At 42.5% G+C, this 26,144-nt stretch overlaps 2 protein-coding genes across 2 annotated transcripts; one reads left to right on the top strand and one right to left on the bottom strand.

The window, feature by feature from the left end:
• The first annotated feature begins 14 nt into the window (after positions 1-14).
• Positions 15-4,631, top strand: zgc:113363 (uncharacterized protein LOC791449 homolog). The gene is made up of 4 exons (XM_061670572.1): positions 15-60; positions 1,467-1,578; positions 1,666-1,860; positions 3,283-4,631. The coding sequence occupies exons 2-4, from the start codon at positions 1,467-1,469 to the stop codon at positions 3,549-3,551; spliced, it is 576 nt and encodes a 191-aa protein (XP_061526556.1). The 5' UTR covers positions 15-60; the 3' UTR covers positions 3,552-4,631.
• LOC133399207 (transcription factor E3-like) lies at positions 4,432-24,979 on the bottom strand. Its single transcript, XM_061670559.1, has 11 exons — positions 24,778-24,979; positions 18,691-18,789; positions 17,047-17,118; positions 16,821-16,986; positions 14,824-14,994; positions 14,341-14,439; positions 9,799-9,922; positions 7,881-7,937; positions 7,725-7,800; positions 7,494-7,641; positions 4,432-7,323 (listed from the first exon to the last, which is right to left on the bottom strand). Exons 1-11 carry the CDS (start codon positions 24,888-24,890, stop codon positions 6,997-6,999), a joined length of 1,452 nt encoding a protein of 483 aa, XP_061526543.1. The 5' UTR covers positions 24,891-24,979; the 3' UTR covers positions 4,432-6,996.
• Between the last annotated feature and the right edge of the window lie 1,165 nt (positions 24,980-26,144).

The following is a 26,144-nucleotide window of genomic DNA, read 5'->3' as shown; positions in this document are numbered from 1 at the left end:
AGCCAGAGGCTCGAACACGCACACGCACACGCACACACGCTTGGAAGGAATGCAAAGCAGGTTAGTTTATGGGCAAATATTACTAACATCATTCAATGGGCAAATGTACTAACTTGTCTTGATGATGGATCTGTATAATAACGTGATGTTGCTTCAACATTCAGAAATAATCCCAATCTAGAAATAATGCAGCGTTAACCTTAGTTAAAGGGGAGATATTATGTGAAAGTGACTTTCAATGTTTTAAGTACAAATAGTTGTGTATGTTCCCGTCAAGTGTGAAATTCATGATCTTATCTGCCTTTTTCTGAAAATGCGACTGCGAGTGCGCGCTTCTCAATTTTGCCATCACTTACATCACAATGGAGTACTTAACAAAATAAACACTCCTCACGCACTCTCATGGGAAAGCCAAACGGTAAGCAGAGCTGCAGTATTGCCACAGAACTATGTTGCCAGCAGTGTTGGGAAGATTACTTTGGAAATGTAGTTACAAAGTTAATCATTTCAAGTTTCGCTGTTGAAAATGTAATTTACTTTCTCAAAGTAATATACCTATTTAATTTTGTTTACATTTTGATTACTTTGCATCGGAATGAATGCATCAACGGGAGTCGAAAAAATTGTATTCAAACATACATCATTATTTAGAAATGAACCACGTGTTCTTTACAAAGACAATAAGGTGATAACGAAACATGATGAAATGTAAATACATCATGTTTGTTGTATCATACTGTGTCTACAGCATGTGGAAAACATCATACCATGCTGACCTCATGAAAAACGCGCACACTTTAGACAATATCGCTTCATGTGACAACCCAGATAAGTGGATGTTGCATTAAAAAAAAAAAGATGATTATAAAGATGAGCCTGCTTAAAAGCCCATTTCCTTTTGTATTTAAAACTATGATTGCAACCTTTTCAAAATCTCAGACAAACTAAAAGATTGCACCGCGAGGTGGCCCTTCGAGGTCATATTTGAAAAAGTATGTCATGTTTGAGATGACCATGACCAGAAACAGCCAATCAGATGCGTCGGCTTTAGAAGGAGGAAGTGATAGGCACACAAAAAAATCTGAGCTTTTGTGGCTAGTTTTCAAATGTAACTGAAATTGTAACCATGGAAATTGCCATAAGCAACTCTCATTGAATTGCACATTTTCTCCCCAGGAATGCAATGGACTACAATTACATAGTTTTTATAATGAAATGACATAATCTCATTACATGTAATTAGTTACTCCCCAGCATTTGTTGCTGATAATAAATACGAAAAAGGCGGACGCAGCCTCCAGGTCTGCAGTCGCAGTGTTCAACAGGGGGCGCTAAAGAGTTTGAACATTCATTCATTTCCTCATGACTGAACATCTTGTTTAGTTCAGTAATGTGAATGAAGTTGAAAATAATCATCGAGTCATTGTTATTCTTCACCAAACAATTTCTCTCTCTGATTGGCCTAGATGGACGCGGTGACATCGCACTCCGGAGGCGGAGCTAGTGAGTACTCCGACCAATCAGAGTGCATCTCCAGCCAGCCGACAACCGGCAGACCGCGCCTACTTCGGTGTGCAGGTAAGGTTACTGTGGGGAAGAATATCTAAATCGTATCGAACGTTAGCTTAGCATATTTGCCGATTTCACCTGTGGGATCACCTGCAGGCCAGCACGCCGCTCCCGAAACGCAGAGCCAAGTGGACGTCCAAAGAAACACATCGCACTGTCACGTCATCACCAATGTCGCCCCAGGCATGGACAGTTTGTCAGCGGCTCCTCCCCCTCCTCCGCCGTGCACCAATAAGAAGAGTCTCTCCTCCAGCGAAAGCCACACCCTCATTGAAGAAGTGGCGGGAGACGGTGAGTCGTCGCACATATCAAATCATCGTTCCCCAATGAAATGAACGGACATGTCATTCATCCGTTCCGGCCGATCCCCCCCGCAAAAAAAAAAAAAATCTTTTTTCTGTTTTGTAATAAGCGGAAATAGCGCTCAATAATGTACTTTCTATAAACATAGAGTACTAACATAATTAAAAGGAATTTAAAGAATTAAACAGTTGGTGCTGCAATCCGATTCGGCTTTTCCATGTCGTGACGAGGGGCGCTAGCCGGAAGCTAGCTCACGGGCTAGCAGGCCTGCGAACGCCGCGGAATGGCGACCGGCTCGTCTAATTTGCGTGGGTCCACGTGACAGAGACACTTCAGAGAAAGTTACCCATTTTTAAAACACACTAGCACGTTATTAAGCCTTTAGCTCGCGCTACGTGACGGACATTTGAGCGTGTGCTTCCTGATAGTTACAAAACGCCACGATGCTTTGCGTTTCAACATACGACGGTAACCCGAGTAACACAAATTTAAATCGAGCTGTTCTGTGAATTGCGGCATCCGAGGAAGATGCGCGTCGCTTGCTCGCTAACTGCATGCTGTCGTGGTAGAAATGGGTCTAAAAAGAATCAAGGCAGGCGCTCCGTACTTATATAGCGGGGGATTGCCGACTCGTGCAAAAAAGCCCAAGTGTGTTCCTGGGCTTTGTTTTAGCCGCGCCCAAACAATGCAAACAACTGAAATGGTGGGAAAGCAAAGTCTTTAATGCTATAGCTCAACAATTCAGTTTCGTTCTCACGTCTAACGTAGGTTTTTGCACGTTTTCAGCAATTGAAACATCTTGAAACGTGTAATATATGAAGAAACTAATCTCTGAATTCACTTTGCAGGGATGTTACCCTTCGATGGTGACGGCTCGGCATTATTGTGTTTTCTGCATTTAGGGACAGGAAGTGGAAAGATCGACACACACCCATTTATCAGCGGGACACCTTCGACGTGAACCTTATCTCTGCGGAACAGAGGCACTCACAAAAAGATGCGCGCGCGCACACACACAGTGACCCTGAATGCAACATAGGATATGCCGGGCACATCCTCGTTCTTATATTTTCAACAATGTTCATCTATGACCACATTTGATGTGCCATGTGTTCGAAACAATTGGCACTCAATCTTCCACAGCTGTTCGTCTTTCAACATTTAGCAACATATTAGTGTGCATTGTAAATATTGAGACCTCTGCCTCATATTTGATGAACACGTCGCCCTACTACACTACCACTGTCTTTTTTTTTTATTTAAAAAAAAATTTTTTTTAGGTGGTACTTGGTGCAAAACGGTAGAGAAACCCCTGGCTTAAATGATCAACTCGGTCTCTATTCCGACTGTTGCGTTCACCGACCCTGCAAACTGCCTTGTGTGGCGTTCACTATCTCGAGTCCTCCACAGACTGTTGCGTTCACTGCCTGCTGGCGTGTCTGTTCTGCGAGCTTCGGGCCATGTGTTGGGCGGCGGAGAGGTGCGTGACGCGCGGAGGGGCCGTGTCCAGCTGCTGCTGCGGGTGCGTGGACACTTGCTGCTCGTGCTGCTGCCGCTGCTGCTTTCGGGACGAGGCGTGTGCGGCCCCGTTGGATTGCGGGATGCTGGAGGAGTGCTGCAGCTCGACCGACTGCCTGGAGATTTGTCTGGAGTGTTGCGCCATATGCTTCCCTTCTTAAAACGGGCCAATCAGAGAAGGACTACGAGATGACGCCACTCCAACCGTGACACGTGGTTAGCATGTTTGCCCCACAGTCCAGAGGTTGTGGGTTCCAAACATTGACTGGCAACCATTCTTGGCTTTTTAAATTTTTGTGCGTGCCCTGACGCTGGCTTCGTTGTTTGTCTATACGTGTCCATTTGTGCAAGTTTTGTTGCATCTCAAAGATACTCGGTGTGATTGACAGCTCCGGAGAGGAAGCGTGCACACGGGTTTCACATTACGGAACATTCAAACAGGAAACAAGAAGACACTGAAATGACAACGTTTGTCACCTCAAAGACACACGCACGTACTCGTGCACGCATAAAACAGATACATACATCAATCCAAATACACGCGCGCGCGCGCACGCACACTTACACGGGAGTACCTCAAGTGCCTCATTACCAGCCTCTTGCTGGTATATTTTTTTTTAATAACGCAACCTGTGGGCCTCGTTTGAGTCATTTTCTTTTTCTTTTGGCAGTACTTGGCATACGCCAGGCACGGCGGACGACCGGTTAGAGCGTCTGCCTCACAGTTCTGAAGAGCGGGGTTCAATCCCCGAGGAGTTTGCATATTCTCCCCGTGCCTTCGTGGGTTATCTCCGGGGACTCCGGTTTCCTCCCACATCCCCAAAACTTGCATGCTAGGTTAATTGAAGACTCTAAATTGCCCGTAGGTGTGAATGTGAGTGCGAATGGTTGTTTGTTTGTATGTGCCCTGCGATTGGCTGGCAACCGGTTCAGGGCGTACCCCGCCTCCTGCCCGATGATAGCTGGGATAGGCTCCGGCACGCCCGCGACCCGAGTGAGGAGAAGCGGCTCAGAAAATGGATGGATGGCATATGCCAATGATGCAAGGGACTAAAAGGGAGGCATAAATGTCTTATTTATTTCTTTGCTAATATTACAGAAAATATATGTCTATTCACACGTTTTATGATGAAACCGGTCATTCAAACAAGACATTTTGTGTTTTCTCACTTTATTTCCATATAAAGTTTCTATGTATAGATATGATACAATGTTACATGGTTGTAAACAACAATAAACACGACTCCCTTTGTGATTCTGACAGCAAAGCGTCTGTTGCAAAAGTAACCACGTTATTTTCATGATAAAAAAAATAAAACAAACAATATTTGTGAAAGGTTCTGACAGCGCTAACGGACATGTTTGTTAGCAACTAGCTAGCTAGCATTAGCACAAGCTAACACGCGTTTCCGTCAGGCAGCTAACTCATAACGAGCAGTGTAACCACAAATGGGACAACAGACATGGGCGTTTGGTCCCCAAAAAGTTTGTACCAGCAACAGAATGTCAAAGAAAAAAAAAACAAATCAACTGAAATGACACAAGGACTATTTATTTGGAGTTCCATTCTCACAACCAGTCAGGACACAGCTTGCAAGTGACGGATGGCTCCGATTGGCTACCTTCGTCTTGGACTGAGTGCCTGTCAATCAGACAACTGACACACGTACAACATTCACACTCATGCGCTGGCCGTGGAAGTCCACCAATTAGAAAATTATTGTTCAAAAATTATACATCCAATTATATATATATTATAAAAACATTTTTCAATTTTCACACTGACGCCCAAGTTCTGCTAAAACCCAAGCTAACAAAAACAACAATGGTAGCGTAGCTGGATAGCATAGTATTTTGTTGCTAATGTAGCTACAGAAGCTGTAGCTATGAAGGATAATATTCATCGTTTGAAATGTATAGAGGGGTGATTACATAAAGGGTTGGGGATCATTTGAATTTGAGTGATTCCGGTTCCTTATTTCGATTCAGAACGATTCACGATTACAATTCTTTTAGGGGTTTGGGTCAGAAAAGTTTGCATGGTTTAAAGGGTGTCCAAATTATGAACATCCATTTTCTTAGCAGCTTGCAGCATAAAATAAAAGGAACATTTGACTCAGGGTTCTTTATAACCAGTATCAATATCAAACCTATGGACTAAAAGGCAATGTGTGTGGAACTAACCCAATTGACTTAATATAGTTATTTGGGACTGTTTTATCACATCAAATGGCTTATAAGTGCAAATTTTGGCAGCCGTGGACCAATGGTTAAGATCATCGCCTGCCACCGTGGGGGACCTAGGTTCAAGACCCCGACCGGACCATCCGCCAACATCCCCCGGACTCACAGCTGTGGTGTCCTTGAGCAAGACACTGATACTCTGAACTGCGCTCCAGTGTGTTCCACTAACAAGTGTTTGTGTTCACTGTGATGGGTAAAATGCAGAGAACAATTTTTATGTGCATGCATTTGACAGTAAAGGTGATTCTGCTGCTGCTTCTTTTTTTTTCAACTCGACTTCCTGTTTTAAGCTTGTAGCCTTTTATTTTGAAAGGTACGCACTGGAACTCAGCATTTTTTTAATGGATGGAACCAAACGCTATAAAACGTTGATTCCTTTCCATACCCACCGATGAGGCACAAGGTTAGTGTTTGTGATACTGTGAGAATTTTCTCCCAATTCATTGTGATGTAAAGTTGCTACGGTGAAGTTTTAGCCCAATTTAAGTTTTTTTTTTTTTTTGTCATCGGCTCTTACGTTGGTTTGAAGACTAAAATAAACGCTAAAAAAAACATCAGTCCAAAAGTGCAAGCAGCCGTTTACCTTGTTCGCTGTCTCAATGTTGGCATAGACCTATTTTATTGTTTCGCTCACCCAACTGACGAAGACTTGATTTCACTGAAGCTCCACGCAGTGCGGGCCGAGGCTCGGAGCGCGTCAGACGTGACACGCCGTGAAAGCCTCCTTTGCACAATATAATCTTATTCCAAGTGTTGCACTGAGGCGACTGGCCATTAATTGTAACAAATATAAGACACACTTTCGTTCGCCGCAGTTGGGCACGAGCACCTCTTTGGACGCCTTCTTCTTCATTGGTTTTCGCCACAATCTTCTTCGCGGTTGGCGGACTAGGCATCGAAACCGGCAATCAAAATTTTTTAATTTGAACGATTCCGTGAGATCCGGAACTTTAGTCACAGTTCCAATCGGTTCTTGATTCTCGATGCCCAACTCTAATCAAAAGGTTACCATGGTGACAGCGAGGAATGGCATAGCCACTATAGTGACAAAGGGGAAGGGTGTGGTTACCATGGCCACAGAGGGAATGTTGTGTTTACCCTAGCAAAAGATGGGCCTGTCGTGGATATCATGGTGACAGAGAAGTGTGTGTGTGTGTGTGTGTGTGTGTTGGTTTGGTTACCATGGTGACAGAGGGGTGATGACGTGGTTACCATGGAGAGAGAGGTGTGGTCACCTTGGCGACAGACAATGGCATGGTTACAATGTCATGGGAATAGGGAGGTTACCATGGTGACAGGGGTGCTGTGGCCTGGTTACTATAGTGACAGAGGGGATGGCAGCGGTTATTGTTGATTGGTTGATCAGAGGTCGTCATCCATGCTACTCCCTCTGCTGCTGCAACGTGACGCCCCACATGACAACAGGGGGTCGGCGCCGCCCGCGGGCGACATCAGGCCGCCATCGTCCATCAGGATGTCTCCAAAGTGGTCCAGCGCCGCCAGCCCCGCTTCGTTCATCAGTTCCGAAGAGAAGTCGTCGTCGGCCCCGCAGTGAAGCTCGTTCAGCTCCGCCAAGCCGAGCGAGTCCGACGCCGTCGTCGGCGGAGAGAGGAAGACCCGCGGGTCGGTCGGGGCGCCGTCAACACAAGAATAAGGAACGCCGTGGAGGCTTGCCTGAAGCTCCAACTCCTGAAAATGACAAACTGGTGATCATGTGCGCTTACACGGCGGCTCCAAAATGTGGGCGGGGATGACGGCGTGTTTTGATAGGCAGGCGAGGTGGTGATGTGAGTGACTGACAGGTGTGTTGCGGGAGATGGGCTGGACCGATGTGAGATTGACAAGTGAGCATCACTGACCTGTATGCGCAGCATCAGGGTTCTGTTGGTGTGTTCCAGTCTTTTGTGTCTTTCTTCCATGTCACGAGCTCGTTGTTGTTCCTTCTGAAGTCTTCGGATGTAATCCACCGACGCCTTCAGGATGCTTCCTTTGTTCCACCTGGCGTCCCTGTTTAATCACAAGGCCTCGTTAGCGCACGCGGCACAACGAGCAACGGACAACATGACGAGCGCGCGGACGTGTGCACTGACGGGTCGGGCGTCTTGGGGACGAGCGCACCGAGTTCTTTGATGCGGTCGTTGATGTTGAAGCGTCGTCGCCTCTCGACTGAAAAACGAAAAGCAACTCGTTAACAACCTGCTTAACTTGGTTGAGGTTGTCAGTTGGATTGTTGGTGAAGAACTCACTCAAGTTGTGATTGTCCTTCTTCTGTCGCTCCTTCATCAGCGTCTTCGTCTCCACATCTGCAACAGCGAGATCATCAACATCATCCTTATCGGTGTGTACACATCCTGCTTTAAACTAGGGCTGGGTGATATGGCTTTAAAATAAAACCTTGAATTGTTTTTCTTTTTTTTTTTTTTCTTTTAAACAAAATCTCTTTTTAAATGGATTTATACCACTCACGGAAAAAGCCAATAAAAGTGAAATTATTCAAAACATGTTTTTTTTCCCCTTCTGGAATTTTAAACAGTTTTTTCAAGCAAGTCTCAACCCCCAGCATTAACTTACAGCCGGAGGGGGGGATTTAATGCCTGGGCTACAACTAAATGTACATTTGTTTGGAAAAATATAATGATGACAACAAAAATAGCTCATGAGGTTTTAATTTAATAGCTGCTATCCTGCCATTTTCCATGGTTTTCCTGATAATAACAAAAATCACTGAGAATACAATTAAGCTTTAGCATGTAAAATAGGATATAAAATATTATGGTATCGGCTGCATTTTTGTCAGGTTCATGGTATTCTTGAGGGAATATACCTTTAGTTGTACCAAGCATTAAAAACAAGCTATTGTCACATTCCACAGAAATAGAATTGTTAAAATAAAAATACAAATCTTTACAGATGTTACAATGAGTCATTCCTGAAAAAAACTTACGAACAGAGTACACATACATTTATACTTCCAAGAGTTCCTTATGAGAAGAGATTTCTTGGACTTTTGAAGTTTTGCGGTTATTTTGAGGCTCACTGATCAGGAAGTAAGAAGTGATGACAATGTCAAATTCGTGCCTGAGGATGCAGTTGTGCTGACTTATCAAAGTGAAGGAAGTGAACAGTCTCTGTACACGTTGGGGGATGGGGAGGGTCTTAACTTTGTCAGCAGCCAATCAGCTGCAGGCTGTGTTCGATTCAACTATTTGACACCCTCTCACCTCACATCAGGGTTGGGCAAATTTTCGACTCCCGTGGCCGCAAAATGGCCCACTCGGTTCTTTAATGCAGTCCACAAGAGCATGTACATATCGCGAGTCCTGTAACAAGTTGCCGGCGTCGGGCAGAAACCTTGCATCCCCAAAACTATCACTTTTCAAGAAACCAAAAAACTGCCATGCTTGTTGTGCCATTGACATCGCATCATCAGGGAAGGAAAGCCATTTTCAACACTTTATATTGGTCAATAATTTGTAAAAAAAATAGCACACGCGGAGACTGACCAATAGTATCGATTTGTGGAAAAAAAAATAGGAAATTGACCAAACCATTTCCCCCCCTAAAATTGGTTACTTAGCTGTTTTCCTTCATTTATATCATTAATTTACCAACTTATTTATTATCAATAATACAATTTAAAAACAGAAAATAAATATATTACGTTTCAATTTATTAATTATGATTAAATAACACAGTTTATCCAATACATCTAAAATAAATTTTATGCATAGATTTAAAAATAATTCCTTCATTAAATATAATTGAAATGGAGCAAGAATTATCCAGTTTATTTAAAGTGAAAAATGTGGATGTTTTACTATTCAAAGTATATATTCCATTTGTCTCATTTAGTCAGCAATTATGTATTATTAATCAAAATGTATGTATTTAGATACATTTCTTACTTATTGTAAATAAAAATAATTATTTATATACATTAAAAAATATGTATTAAATAACTGGTAAATTAATTGTAAGAATACAATTGAAATGAGCAATAATTATTATTTTATTATTGAAATACAGAACTTTTTTTTTTTTTTTTTTTTTTTAATTCTCATCTCCAAGAATGGCACTTCTAAAAATTAAGACAGCATTTGCCCACCCCTGTTTTACATCATCACTCTCTGGTAAACATGGAAATGCCAAAGCGCAGCAACTCACTATTCAGCTCTCGTTTGACGGTGAGCAGGTCGGCCGGGCAGCTGTTGCTAACGGCAATGGCGGGCGTGGCCTTGTCCCCGCTCTCCCCGTAGACATCCAGCATGTTTCCCGCTGCCGCCGGCAGCTGGAACAAGCAATGAGCCGCCACCACCGTGAGCGTCAACTATCAGAAATAATAAACTCTAACAGTGTGCTTAGCTAACATGCTAACCCTAACGAGGAGGGCTGCACAATTATTTGGATCAATATTGTGATCACGATTATTCTTCATGTTAGGGAAAAATCTTTATTTTTATTGCACTAATGTTTAACAAACAATATGTAACAGTTTCCAGTTCAAATTGACTCTTTAAATAAAAATAAATGATAATATACTGTAATAATGTAAAAGAAATAAATGTACCCAAAAAAAATCTACTTACGCGAGGGCTAACTGAATAAATGTGCTATTACAAAGTGCAATCACGAATTGCAACTTAATGGAAGCAAATACAGTTCATGCCTAAAACGCAATAACATTAGGCTGTAAGCAATGACTTTTCATTTCAAAATCCCCGCCGTCAACATTGTGAATTGTCAAGGACGGTCCGTCTTCGTTGTTCTGCTTGACTATTGGTCGGTCCTGCACGGTCACAAACTGCAAAGAACTCGACACTTGTGATTTCCCGCTCGATTTACTCCCGGGTTTTTTTCCATTACGGTCAGGCAAGCTGAAAAGTTGAAGTCAAGGCAGGTTCATTTAATTGTGGCAGCCAAAATCACGATCAGAATTAAAATGCGATTATTGTGCAGCCCTACTAACGAGCTCCGCGAAACCGTGAACTTCAGGGATCTGCTGAGCCAACAGCAAGACAAGATGACAAAACACATTCCTTCTTTTTCTGACATATTTAAAAAAGGAGTCATATTATATATTGCATACATGTAAAACAATTCCCAGGTGCCTTAATAACACTGTGAAATGTTTTCATCAAAATACCCCAAGGATCCAGACTCATAGGTATATTTAGATTTATCAGAAGCTAATGTTGTCATCTCACTTGAAAAGATAACTAAACCCAAGATGTCAAAAATTTCTGTCATATTTTAAATGTGCACGTCTTTATCTGATGCCGTTTACTTAAATCGACAAAAGCATTTACCTAAAAGATATGTTGATAAAACACTATCTGCTCAGGTTTGGGGGCCGCCACTTTTACGTCATTTCGCTCTCGTGCTGCCTGCTTTATTCACTGACAAAACCAGACAGAGTTGCTAAACGTTCAGTAACGAAAAGCTACAGATCCATTCATCTAGCCAGTTAATAGCAGAATCCTGGCTGGCTTGCAACCGCTGTTTTCATCATTCGGCATCGTTCAAGTTGGTATCCCACCTTATACTGCTATCATACTGTCAACACAGCCCCATTCCCAAATCATCTAAGGCATTGAACACCCGACTCGAAGTAAACGTTCGCCGCCGCAGATATATAGCTGATATAGCTAATTGTCCGTTACATTGAAGCATTTTTTTTAGGCCAAATGCACCCATATTACTGTACAGTACAAAATTATTGTTTTTCATGCCCACAATTTATCCAAACTTACCATGCTGGGGTGCTTGGTCATGGTGACAATGTTGATATACAGTACTCATTGCAGGCAAGTCGCTTTCATGAGCCGCGAGGCATTAGTGTGCTTCCTCGTTCCAAATCCTTTTCCAAAGGCGAACGGCTTGACCATTTTTTTTTACTGCACCAAAAATAGTATGTTCCAGACTCCAGAGCCTTGTGTTTTGTATTCCTCAGAGTCAACACTGCCGCCGTGCCGCTCTCGCTCTCTTTCTGTGCTGCAAGTCTATGCACACTAGACAATAGATCACGGCACGGGCGCCACGTCAATGCCCCACAATCAACATGGCCGCCACTTAGGCACGTCCTTTGGAATTGGATCTAGTCATATCGTATTTCTGTGACCCGGAAATGCTTCAGTCCCATTCTCGTCCTGCATTGCGCCACTGCGCCAGTAAACAACAGCGGCCAATTCAGGAACTAACAGACTTTCAGGTCAGTTTTATCCAATACCCATTATATCGGGGTATGTTCTATTGTGTACGTACACTTACACGTACACGTACACACACACGGCCTTGAAAAAATATTGGCCCCCTTCTCAAATTCTTATATTTTGGCAGTTTCCCCACTTTAATGTTTAAGATCATCAAACAAATGTAAATATCAGACAACTATAACCCAAGTGAACTTAAAATGCTTTTTTAAAATGATTTCATTTCTTGTGGCGAATCACAACTTTTGGTTAATTTTCACTAATCAAGCTCAAGCCTAATTACCTCCATACCTGTTCAATCCAGAAATCACTTAAACAGAACCTGTTTGACCAAATCAAGTGGGACAAAAGATCTTGAAAAGCTGACAAAAACGACATGATCCAAACAAATTAAAATCAATTAATTGACATCTATAATTCTGGAAAGGGTTCCAAAGCCATTTCTAAAGTTTTAGGATTCACGCGAACCATAGGGAAAGCCATTATCCTCATACGGAGAAAACATGGAACGGTGGTGAACCTTGCCAGGAGTGGCTGGCCTGCAAGGATTACCCCAAGAGAACAGCCATGACTCATCCAGGAGGCCACAAAGGAACTCAGGACAACTTCTGAAGAACTGCAGGCTTCCCTTGCCTTAGTTAAGGTCAGTGTTCATGACACACAATAAAGAAGAGACTGGGCAAAAATGGCATGCATGGCAGAGTTCTATGGCCAAAACCACTGCTGACCAAAAAGAACCTAAAGGATCGTCTTACTTTGGAAAAAACAAAAACAAAAAGCTAAAGGATTCCCATGACTTTTGGCAGATTATTATATGAACTGACGAGAAGAAAGTTGAGCTTTTTGGAAGGGGTGTGTCTTGTTACATTTCAGCACAGCATTTCAGAAAAAGAAAATCATACCAACAGGCAAACATGGTGGTGGTATTGTGATGGGCGTGGGCTGCGTTGCTTCTTCGGGACCTGGACAACTTGCTGTGTGTGACTGATGGAGCATTGAATTCTGCTCTTTAACAGAAAATCCTGAAGGAGACTGTTCAGCCAGTTTGTGACCACAAGCTGAAGCGCACTTGGGTTCTGCAGCAGGATAATGATCCAAAACAGACCAGCGAGTCAACTTCTGAATGGCTTAAAAAAACAAAATGAAGGTTTTGGAGTGGACTAGTCAAGGTCCGGACTTGAATCCGATTGAAATGCAGTGGCATGACCTTAAAAAGGCAGTTCATGCTCTAAAACCCTCCATTTTTGCTGAATTCCCGCCCGAAGATAGCTGGGATAGGCTCGCGATCCTAGTGAGGAGAAGCGGTAAAGAAAATGGATGGATGGTGATCTTAAATATTAAATATTGAAGTGGGGAAACATAAGCATTTGAGACAGGGGCACTACATTTTCATGGCACTGTAAAAAGACAGTTTTCCATTGTACGTCCCGTTCAAATCACATTTTAGTAACAACTTTCTTGGACCCGAGCTAGCGTATGACAACGCTAAATGCTAACTTCAGAGAATCAACAGCCAACAGCAAACGTCATTAACTTCCAATTAAAGTAAGAGCATTTTCACTTCGTGTTTGAAAGGATAAACTTCTGCTTCCTTGGCTGCTGCGTCTAAGTTAAAAAAATAAATAAATAGTTGAGATAAAATTAAAAAATTTTTACCTCTGCTTTAAGTCTCTCCTTGTCATGTTCCTGCAGGAAAACTAAAATCCTCATCGTGTAGCACCGACACACACACGCGCCCACACACAATCACACACATGCATCAGCAGCAGCTGTACAGCTTCAATCAGTTGCTCTTTAGCGACTGTGAAAAAATAAGGAAATGTCCCTTGAGAAGAAACCCACAAATTTCCCTCAGCAGCCTTATTAGCACACACACGCGCACAAAAAAGACACATATGCCCAGGAAGGGGAAGGAGTGAGGTCTGCGTAAGCAACACAAAAGAAGAATAGTGGCAAAAAAAAAAAAAAAAAGCTGCCTCATCGATTTTTTCTGCCTCACCCTCAGAATTGCTTTCGCACACGCACACACACACACCCTCTCACACAGACTCACAAACACACATTCATAAACACACTCTCACTCTTTCTCTCAAATACACTCATAAACACTTCTCTCTCACAAACACACACGCTCTTAAACACACTCTCATAAACACAGTCTCACACACGCACTCACACACACACACCTACACTGTCGAACACACTCTTCTCACACAGGCACTCATAAATGCACTTTAAAACACATTCTCACAGACATACACTTACACACACACTGTACATACACACTGTCAAAAACAGACTGTTCTCTCACACACATACCCACACTTTCACTGTATCACACTTCTCCCACATTCACACTCATTCACACACACACACACACTTACATTTTCTCTCTCTCTGTTATACACAGACACACAAAAACTGTCAAACCCACACACACTCACTCTTCTCACACACAATCACATGAAGCATACGCGATGAGGGTGCTGGGCGTTACCGTGGTGGCGAGCTGATTCCGCGAGTCGAGCAGCGTCAGGAAGTCGTCATTTAGGCTGGACTCCAGGCTGATGATGTCATCAATGACCGTCTCCTCCATCTAAAAGAACCAATCAGAGGGGATTTTAATCCTTTGTTGTTAAATTATGCAGAGTGTGGACCGTGAACTTTTTCAGACAGAAGACTCATCAAGTTGGATATGAAATACACACACACACACACCATTAGTCACGAGTAGCTCCAAATACAGTTTAGCAGCAAGGTCTCACGATCATACTCAACCTGTTCGCAGTCTGCATATACCTGTAGAAATACACTCGTGTTGACATATATGTATGCAGTAAATGCACTTGTAGGTGAGTTTGCAGGGATGAGTGTCTTTCCAAAACCAAGCCTATGTCTTTTGCATTCTTTTTTTTGAACATTTTGTAAATTGGGATGACATTTGAGCACGAACAAATGCACACGCTCCACTCGGTATTACCTCCACTTTGGGGCTACTGAGCGCACGCTGCCTGCTGGGGGAGGAACCCGATGACGGTCCAGAAGCGTCACGACCGGCAGGTCTCACGGCGGAAGAGAGGTACTGTCGGACCTGCTGCTTCTGAGCCTGCTGGATGTGGTACCTGGTTGGGTTTTCCAGGTGGGTTTGCACCTGATGGGTGGCGAGAGGTCAGCATGCTGTGCATATGTAGTGTGGGAAAGACAACAACAACAAGGATGCGCCTCATACCAGAGGTGCAAGTTTCGTGTTTCAAGAAAGTTTTTGGGGCAAAAAACAAGCAAGTAAACTTGAGACCCACTAAATTTCAAGTCAAGTCATTTCTTAGGTTAAACAAGACAAAGGTCAAGTCATACAATCTTGCTCACACACACAACGTAGTCGCACTCTAGCCAAGTTACACTCAGTATCTGTATTTGCGTTAGTTGGCTGTTGTAAGTAACACATTCACAAGCACATAGTTCTTTTATGGTCACAATAAAGTCTTTTCTATTACTTTACTTTCTTCTCAATTAAGACAAATGAAACTTAGTTAATGCATAACCTACAATCTCAAAAGCTAATCTGTGAAGTTAACGTGGTTTACTGTAATTTCTCGGGTATAATGCACAGCCATGTATAATGCGCACCACCAAAGTTGACCAGAAATTCTGGAAAACCCTTCTACCCATGTATAATGCATTTTTCCAATGCATGATTTTGCTCCTACCCATATGATCAAAAGAAAGCATTTTTTCAAAGAACTATTCTGAAGTTAAGCACTTTATTTGAACATGTTTTTATTGACTTGCTCTTATTTTGAAATTGACACCCTTACTTTGATTTAGTAAATGAGAAAAAACACAGTTGTGCTCATATGTTTGAATTTATAAGATGGGTACAATTCTTTAAAGAAAACATGAAGGGCTAGGCAAAACACATTTAATTTGATTTTAATGGGATTCAAATTAAACAGTCAAGCATTTCAGAAAAACATTATCATTAAACAAAACATAACCATAAAGAAATGAATGATGGCTGTTGTTCAGTCATATTAAAAAAAAAAAAAAAAAAAAAAATCACAAATTCTGCTAGGGTATATAAACTTAACTTACTAAATTATATGCAGTCATACGTACCCGTCATATTGGAATGGGCTACACCTTTTTCATAAGCTCTCGGTGGCGGCACATTAGAATGAAAGTGTACACCTTTCTCATAACCTCTAGGTGGCGGTGACATTGGAATTCAAGTGTAAAGCTTTTTCATAACCTCTAGATGGCGGCATACATTTATAAAATTTGAAAGTTTTTTTCATTTTCCCCTATACCTATGTATATATAACGTGTACTACTGACTTTTGACATTTTTTGGGGGGGAATGCACATTATACAGGAAAAATTACGGTACTTGTCTTTGTGGGTGTTATAGTGACAGATGAAGTCAGATGTCATAGTTGTCGTGTCTCTCATCTTTTGCGTTGCAAACTTTTATCAAGATTTTTTCTAAAACAATTCTTGAATCCCAAAGTGTTAAATTTCTGAGCTTTATTAGCAAACCTCTTTTAAGGCGATGTCACATAGAATTGGGTTACAAGGTCCCATTTATTTTTTTACAGAAAGATGTTAAAAAAGCTAAGATCTTGAATATTAGATTAGTGCCCTGAGCAATCAGAACAAGTTTTAACTGTAGCTGTCCAGCTTCTTCCAAATCAAGTGAAGCGCCAATCTAAAAACTCTCCTGTTCATTGAGCTGAGGGACCACTCCACCCTCCATGAAACTCGCATAATAAGGTGGCCACTGCACTACACCAAAAATAATTTGCTAAAAAAACACATGGCACACTATCTGGAAAATGTAATCGAGTTCAGACCATGTCTTAAAACTGGCCACCTACAGTACCAGTCGAACATTCGGACACACTTTCAAACGCGATTGAATGGGAAACGGTGTCCAAACATTTGGCTGGTAGTCTTAAGTTCCCCACCTCTGCCTCGTACCTTCAACACCTCTACAGGGACCTGAGCGGGAGGTCCGCAGGGGGACGCGCTGACGCAGACGGGGGAGGACGACGAGGCGGCGGGCAGACGCAGGAGCTGTTGCTGCGCCTCCTTCTGCTCCTCCTCCAGAGCCTGCTGACGCATCAGATCCTGACGCAGCAGGACCCTGCGGGGCAGAGCGGCGTCAGCGGCTGCGGCCGGGCCGGGAGGGAAGCCAGACACTTACCTGGAGGACATGGTCACCGGCACGGAGGAAGACGACGACAAGGAGGAGGAAGAGGAGTCGCACGCAGAAGCACTGAGGAGACATCACCATACTCAAATGCAACATTCCGCTTAGTGCGACAGCAGCTAATTTACAGCAACGAATGGGGGACCCTCGCACTTCTCTTGCATGCAGTTGCCCTTAAAGGTTAATCTCAACATATTAGAATATTGTATAAAGGTTCATTCATTGGAGTTGTTCAAATCAACAAAGGAACCATAACTGACTTCATGAGCCATTCGCAGTTTCACGTGTCTACTTAGATTTGCATGGCTTAATCTTCGCGACGACCATACGCTACGGGAACGACGTCAATGATGTCGCTGGCGAACTCGCCCCCCAATGACGATCTCGTCCTCGGCCGTGACGGAGGCGCCCCGGGAGAACTTCTCAGCAAAGAACCGTTGAGCCTCTTTCGGCTCGATGTCGAACGGCAGGGTTACACGAAAGAGTTACAGCCAAAGTACTGTTCAGTTGTATTTAACTTTTAAGCTTAAACACATTTACATTTCATCTTTAAGAAATGTTTTTTCAACATTTATTAGGTAACCATTTTTATTTAACTTAGGTGCAATACATTACATTGAATTGTTATTTAAGTCATTTTTATTTTTTCTATATTCAAGTGCATTGTTACTGTTCAAACTCTGCATAATGCTATGGTTTCAAATAATATATCAATTTACAGACTTTTTTTTAAAGGAATAAATAGGCTCACTCCAGCTCATGCACTATAAAAAAACGGATGGACAGATAAATATACTGAATAAGCATGACATTTAAGGTTGGAACATGTAAACATGAAAAGCAGGGGTGTCAAACTCATTTTTGTGGTCATCGTAGGTATGGTTCACCTTTGAGGGCCGTTATGACTGAACTAGGGACGGGCGAGCACCGATACAGGGTGTCGGCATCGGGCCGATACCGGCCTCATTTCAAGGTAGAGGGTAGTTGCGAAGGCTGCCGATACCCAGTATCTGGGGCTGCCGAGACCAGCCCCAGATACTTAAAGCAGAATAATAATAATAACAACAATAATCACACATAAAGTCCTACTCGGCAGTAGTTGGCACTACACTGTGACCTTTGACACATCGGTGAATCACGATGTGGGTCAGAAAGAAAGATCTGTTTTCACAATTATCTGTCATTGTGTGAACTGAAATTTTATATATCAAAAGTACTCGTCGTATTGGTACCGCGAGTACTTAGGAGTGAATACTTCATTCCGAAAACAAGTGGTATTGAACATCCTTACTTTGAACCCATATAAATGTATGATTGTATAGTTACAACAAATTAACATATAGCTCGTTTTGAAATTAGAAGTCAGTAAAAAATATTGTATACATTTTCAGTAATACTTTTTTCAATGTATTTTAAAGGGGGATGAGTCAAAAAGGAAAAAAAATGCTTGCAATATCTCAATCTGCAGTTCTGGTATATAGACGTAAAGTCGACGCATATGATTTGCTTTCGCGGGCCACATGAAATGATGCGGCGGGGGGCCGGATCTGGCCCCAGGGCCATGAGTATGACACCTGTGATGTAAAGCGTTTTCCCGTGATGACACAGTGCAGAGACCGCACTCGTCGGCTGCGTCACCTGCTGCGGATGGGCTGACTCTTGATCTCGTAGAAGGTGTCGCAATCTGACGGCAGCAGGGCGTCCACCTCGATGTCGGCGACGATGCCAGACTCCACTCTGAGTGCACACCACAAACACAACCAATCAGAAGCCTCCTATTTCATGCCGTAGGAACCCTACCAGGATTGAGTCTCCTCTTAAAATTGTGTTATTTATAGTTCCATAATAAGCCTGTAAAGATACAGTATTCAAACCGGAAATTGCGATACTCAAAGACAGGGGTGTCAAACATACGGCCCGTCAGGGGTGTGCAGGCAAAGAGTATATTGAATATATATTTAATAGAATGGGAGCCGGGTAACATAATAGGGAATATAATCGGTCAGATATCCATCCATCCATTTTCTGAGCCGCTTCTCCTCACGAGGGTCGCGGGCGTGCCGGAGCCTATCCCAGCCATCATCGGGCAGGAGGCGGGGTACACCCTGAACCGGTTGCCAGCCGATCGCAGGGCAAATACAAACAAGCAAACAACCATTCGCACGCACATTCACACCTACGGGCAATTTAGAGTCGTCAATCAACCTAGCATGCATGTTTTTGGGATGTGGGAGGAAACGGGAGTACCTGGAGAAAACCCACGCAGGCACGGGGAGAACATGCAAACTCCACACAGGCGGAGCCGGGGATTGAACCCGGGTCCTCAGAACTGTGAGGCTGACGCTCTAACCAGTCGGCCACCGTGCCGCCGGTCAGATATCAAGATACGAATTGATCTCTTAATCTTGTGTATCGTTATATCCCTATTATTCAAGAATTTAATAAAATAAAAACATTTAACTTATGTAACATTGTTCATCTTACTTTTAAAAATTGTATTTACAATAACTAAATGAGGCGGCACGGTGGCCGACTGGTTAGAGCATCAGCCTCACAGTTCTGAGGACCCGGATTCAATCCCCGGTCTCGCCTGTGTGGAGTTTGCATGTTCTCCCCGCGCCTGCGTGGGTTTTCTCCGGGCACTCCGGTTTCCTCCCACATCCCAAAAACATGCATGAATTGGAGACTCTAAATTGCCCGTAGGTGTGCATGTGAGTGCGAATGGTTGTCTGTTTGTATGTGCCCTGCGATCGGCTGGCAACCGGTTCAGGGTGTACCCCGCCTCCTGCCCGATGACAGCTGGGATAGGCTCCGGCACGCCCGCGACCCGCGTGAGGAGAAGCGGCTCAGAAAATGGATGGATGGATGGATAACTATATGAACCGATTATTTCATGAGATTAATGAATAAAATATTTCAAAAATGTAAATTGTGAAATAAAACACTCACATTTTTCATGATATTATTCAAAATTAATTACCCAATTATTTGATAGTATAAATACAAATTTATCAAAATGTATAAATTAATGACTCACAATAAATCAACTAACTAATAATCTGTTGATATAACAAAAATGAATAAATACATTTTCCATCATTGACCAATTTTAGGGGAAAAGAAAACAGTGACATTAAACCAGCAAACAATAAAGGGAATCTTGATCATGTCAATAACAGGTGGGCCGGATTAAAGAACTGAGTGGGCCATATGTGGCCCTCAGTCCATCCTTTGCTCACCCCTGGTTTACCCAACGGTCCGACATATGTGCAATAATGCCTGCTCTTGTATGACAATGTGTGTGTGTTTTCATCCTCTTCCTAAATCCTGCCCCCCGTCTAAATAAATTTAAAAAAAAAAGAAAAAAATTTTTTTTTTTTTTTTTGTTTTTTTTAAATCCAACGAATGTGTGCATTTCTGCTGAGTCACTTCATACATGTCGCCACAACCACCCGCACCCGCACCCCCAGCCCACAAAGTTTCCATGAGAAGTGACACCACTGCATTCTTTCTTGAGAGCAGGAAATCATCATTCTTGTCACTTTCCTTTGATACACTGCATTTGTGTGCGTGTGTGTGAGTGTCCTTTGAAAGAAAATGTTTTGGTCCTTTTTTGTTGTGTTGTGTAACTCTACTGACATTTAAAACAAAAATGTTTTACCATTTCTGTGCAGTCAGGGCCCAGTGGTTGGAAACCCTTCTGGACAAGAAAATGCAACGATATCATCGCTGTCACATACTCACAAAATGCTTGAAAACTATATTCAGTATGCAAACACATAATAATAATAATAATCAGCCTTTTATTTTTAATCACAAATAAATCAATTGAAAACTGGGTAAACGTCAGGAAACTATTTATTTACGTTTTCAGTTAGCTTTATAAGAGATGCTGCTGATCCTGGAAAAACTCTGCACTTTTTGTTTGTGTTTTAACTTAAAACAAAGATAAGGGAAAGATTAACATTTGAAATTTTGGAAAACTTGATTTACTAGCCTGGGAACTCCCTGCAAATTATGTTAGAATTTCGAAACAGAGGTGTCTATTGTCTAAGATTAAAAATAAAAATGAAAAACCTAACATGTTGCAAATCTTTCAAGCTGTTAAATAAACATACGCTTAAAGGCGCTTATACAAAGGCGTTTGTATTATTCAAGCAATATTTTCCGTTTTACAGCAAATAAATATTGGCTCCAAATAGCAGGACTACAAATAATCAGTATCGGCCCTGAAAAAGACGGTGTATCGGTCTATCGCTAGAATAAATAATATGGCACTGACACCCCTTCCGAACAGAATGAGGAAGTCAACATCCAATGGGCAGCGGGCAGTACCCAGCAGACAAAGAAGCATCAGGCAATCAGCGTTTTCGTTCAAAGTAATAACAGAGTTGAACAAACTCCGAACGTGACTCGAAAACTGCACACACATCAAATCAGTCTGCGCAGAAACAAAAGTATGACATAAAGAAATTTTAAAAATACCTCAATTATCGTCACTGGGGTCTGAGTGTTGTTGTGGGGCGGCTTACTTTTCCACTTACTTTTACTTATTGCAACTGTACGAGGACATGCGGGAAGGGAAACCAGGCCGCTGCACCCCCGATTACGTCGCCCCCAGCTCCCCCTCACCCAAACACACACACACACAATTTTACAGCCATTAAAACAATTACATTCCTTTCGATCGTGTCATTTTACGCATTTCAGAGCTACTCTAGAATGCATCGCAAACTATGGCCAGAGCAGAGCTCATCACGTTCAACAAGTCAACAAACAAGTCAAGTAAGTAGAGTAAAACTGTTACATCTTGACAATGTACGACAAATGAATAAGTCACAATAATGTTAAACGATAATGTGGAGTGAGTTGGTCATTATTGTGAAAATTCCATCAACCGTCTTGACTCCGTGGAATAGCCGTTTCAAATCAAAAGTTATGAATTGATAGTCTTTGTGTCAAAAAGTCAAAAGGCATAATAATGGGCGCTTTTAATGTTAAAAGATGCTGAAATGATACAGTAACAGCAATAAGAAGCCTCATGTGTTGATCAGAGTTGCGATTTAAGGTTTTGGTGGGCTTCAGAGGATTGTAAATCGGGCCCTAGCACTTTTCTAAGTTTGGGAATGACTGAAAACAGGACAAAATGTTCATCACTTGTCCGTAATCTAATTTCCACGAATGCCTTGTTTTGCTTAAAACACAAAGGTAATTTGGTGGATTTCATGCAGGACTAACAAAATCAGAACGTACTCACATCTGACTGATTATCAGAGGATTTGGACTTTTTGAAATTATATTTAAGGAAAGGCTCAAAATCCTTTTCACTCCCTTTCCATTTTGTGTGCAACAAGCTCTCTGGCAAGAATAATATTTTACAGATTTTTTTTGTGTTCAGTGTTGCTATTGTACATTTAAATATCAGGCCACTTTACGCTTTACAGTCATTTTATTCTAACTCAACGGAGGCTGTGCAATTTTCACTAATGCATTCTCTCTTTATGAGAATGGTTCAGTAAATTCAGTGGAAATCAGAGTGTTATGAATGTATTTATTTTACAGAAGTGCTACAGAAGGTGCTTCATTATTTAGGGCCATATTCTCAGTTTTTTGTTGTTTTTTTGCATGCCTGGCTTGCGCACTTTAAAGGTATGCGGATTCTACGGTATTTACTTCTGCCGAACGTCTGCGCAACCGCCAATGAGGCGAGACTAATTAAGTCTGAGACTGGCTGTAAATCATGGAGCATGGAGTTTCCTGAGATTTGTGGATGCCATTAAAATCCATTTGGAAAATATAGCTCTCTTCAAATCTGAAATTAAGTTCTGTAGCGAGTATACATCTTCGCCAGCGAGACGGAACCGCGCCGCATAACACACAACTCTGAAGAAAAAAGAGAATGTGGTTTTTTTCATTTAGTATGGAATAAATCCAATGAAAGTAATTTAATCAGAAGTCTGAGCTTCTGACGGAACGCATGCTTGGAGGTCAATCGCAGAAAAGCGGGTGAGGAAACAGCGTTGCGCTACAGACCATGGATCGGTCACTCACTGAGACATATTACGACCACCGACATAGATCATCCATGCATCCATTTTCAATATCGCTTATCCTGGTTAGGGTCGCGGAGTGCTGGAGCCTATCCCTGCGGACTTCGGGCGAAAGGAGGCCTACACCCTGAACTGGTCGCCAGTCAGTCGCTGGGCACATATAGACGCGGAAAACCATTCGCACTCACATTCACAACGTCACTGAAGGGACAGATCAAATAAAAACAAATAATTCAAATTGAGCATAGCACCATTATGGTGAACAGTGATGCACCGAAATTTTGGCCGGCCAAAAATTTGGGTGGATATTAAAACTGCCCCCACTGATCAATGTATTTCGATCGGGGGGAAACTCCATCAGCAACCCCAAATATTGTTAATGTCCTTCGATTTAGTTTTCTGACAACTTTTACTCCCGAGATTTGAAAACAAATATCTGTATTTGCTATTCCTTCATTCGTCAAAGTAGGTTTATTTTTCTCAGCTTCCACCACGGTTGACGACACGTTGTAAAACATCCATCCATCCATCCATCCATCCATCCATTTTCTGAGCCGCTTCTCCTCACGCGGGTCGCGAGCGTGCCGGAGCCTATCCCAGCCATCATCGGGCAGGAGGCGGGGTACACCCCGAACTGGTCGCCAGCCAATCGCAGGGCACATTCAAACATACAACCATTCGCACTCACAATTTAGAGTTGTCAATCAACCTACCATGCATGTTGTTGGGATGTGGGAGGAAACCGGAGTGCCCGGAGAAAAGCCAAGCAGGCACGGGGAGAACATGCAAACTCCACGCAGGCGGGGCCGGGGATTTGAACCCCACTCCTCAGAACTGGGAGGCAGACGCTCTAACCAGTCGGCCACCGTGCCGCCGTCGTAAAACGAAGAAGTCAATATAAGGAGGTAAAGTCAACCAACCACAGGTGAGATCTCGACTGATTGAGAGTTTAGGGTCTTTTAAGGTGGCAAAAACAGGGGCACCAGCAACATTGAGTAACATTAACCGGGGAGCAAGAACAATGACAGCAACAGATTTGGAGAAGCAAGATATTCCCCATCCATGGCTTTATTTAGCAGAATTATTGTGGAAAAGGGTTCGGGGGGATTAGTGGGGCTACATTCAAATCTTGCTAGCGGGTTTTAAATTGCAAACTTTAATTGTAATGATTAGATTCAATCCCTCACTTCCGTTTCTTTGGGGGGAACCTGAATTTCGTCCATAAGTGAAAGAATATTAAAGTTCGTTTAATGCTGAGCCAGTTCAGAGTGACATATAAAAGACCAGTTCCGAGTTGGCTGATATTTAATCTTTAACACTTTACTTCGGCGCCAAATTTATGACCACATAAACTGTTTTTCGACATTACATCACCCACTTAAATCCCTTCTCTTTTAAGGTAACTTCAACTCCGTTCACAGCTATAACGTTTCCAAGTTAACTTCCTCCTAAACTCGTTCAGAGTGACGAAAAGAAGGGCAGTTTCGAGTCGCCTGAAAGTTCATCTTCAACACTTTACTTCGGCAACAAAACGATAACGACGTTCAACATTTTGGGGGCCATCTGCACCCTCTAAACACGAAACATTATATGCTAATCAATACGACTTCCGGGTGCGCCTGAGTAGCCAATGGAAGACAAAGTAAAGCCAGAGGACCAAATAACGGTGACTCACCGAATCACGTTCAGACTTTCAGCCGAGTCCAGGATGACAAAAACGGTGTGCGGCTCGAGCCCACTCCGGCTCTGGCCAGCGCTCGGTTCCCGGTCCGGACTAACGGAGGACATTTCTCCAGCGGTACCGAAGATACGGAGCTGCCAGGCCGCGACCGAGATGAACACGGAGGAAATGCGCCTGATTTCCCAGCAGCCACCGCACCCACACCGCACACACATACATACGCAGCTGCGAGCGTAGACATAAAACACACAGCTTGGTCGCTTTGACTACACTGTTCAAAAAACACAAACAGGAGTAGCAGTGCTCGTGAGAGCAAGTGCTAAAAATTATTATTGAAAAGATGACTCATGTGACATATTTGCGAGCGTAATATTTTGAATTTAGAAGTTTATCGCGGATTTCTACCTGTTCTAGGTCTACACTCAAGGGGTTGTACTCCAAGAAAGGCCGATCGCCTTCTAACCAATAGTATCGCAGGTTTGAACCTTAACAGCCAATCAGCTGCCGCTTTCTGCTCGTGTCTTCCGGTCTGGCGCCCATCTTGTTTGTTTTCTTCCTTCTGTGAGCAGCGAGTGGGCGTTTAGGGGAAAATCCGAGGTGACGTCGTATCAATCGGTTGACATACATGGACAGCTCACGTGACCTATTAACAGGCCGGGCAACTCTCAGGAGGCGGGGCTATGTGTTTGTGTTTCTTTCAACTGGATTAAATAAATACCTTAAAATGACTCAGTCTTTAAAAAAAATAATAATAATAAAAAACAGTGGCAGCAGGGAGTGACGCCCCAGAGTTCAATGTTTGTGTTTGACTTATTTTCATCATGTTTATCATTTGTTTTTTACTCAAATTAAAACGATGAGCGTTTATCAACAAAACCACTTTATTACATTTCCTTGTCGACTTTTTGAAGCTAAATCAAGGGTGGACATGATCAAGAATCCTGTAATATATGTAGTAGAAATTTAGCCTTTTCTCCCGAAATGAATACATGAAAATAAAAATAGTACATATAAATTCCATCCATTCATCCATCCATCCATCCATCCATCCATCCATTTTCTACCGCTTATCCGAGGTCGGGTCGCGGGGGCAGTAGCTTTACATATAAAGTGAAAAAAAAATTCAAAACAGGTGACCAGTTCAGGGTTTACCCTGCCTCCCGCCCAGAGTCAGCTGGGATAAACTCCATCACACACCGCGACCCTACTGAGGATAAGCAGTATGAAAAATGGATGGATGGATATAAATTAAAAAATATAACAGATAAATAGTCAACAATGGTATGTATAGTTTATTTTAAAAAACACCAAATAAATTAAATAAATTATGAATACTACGACTAAACGAGAACTATTTCATT

This window comes from Phycodurus eques, chromosome 1 (assembly GCF_024500275.1).
Source record: "Phycodurus eques isolate BA_2022a chromosome 1, UOR_Pequ_1.1, whole genome shotgun sequence".
NCBI lineage: Eukaryota > Metazoa > Chordata > Actinopteri > Syngnathiformes > Syngnathidae > Phycodurus > Phycodurus eques.
The sequence above is the reverse complement of the archived record's forward strand: the minus strand, read 5'-3'. Positions and strand labels throughout refer to the sequence as shown.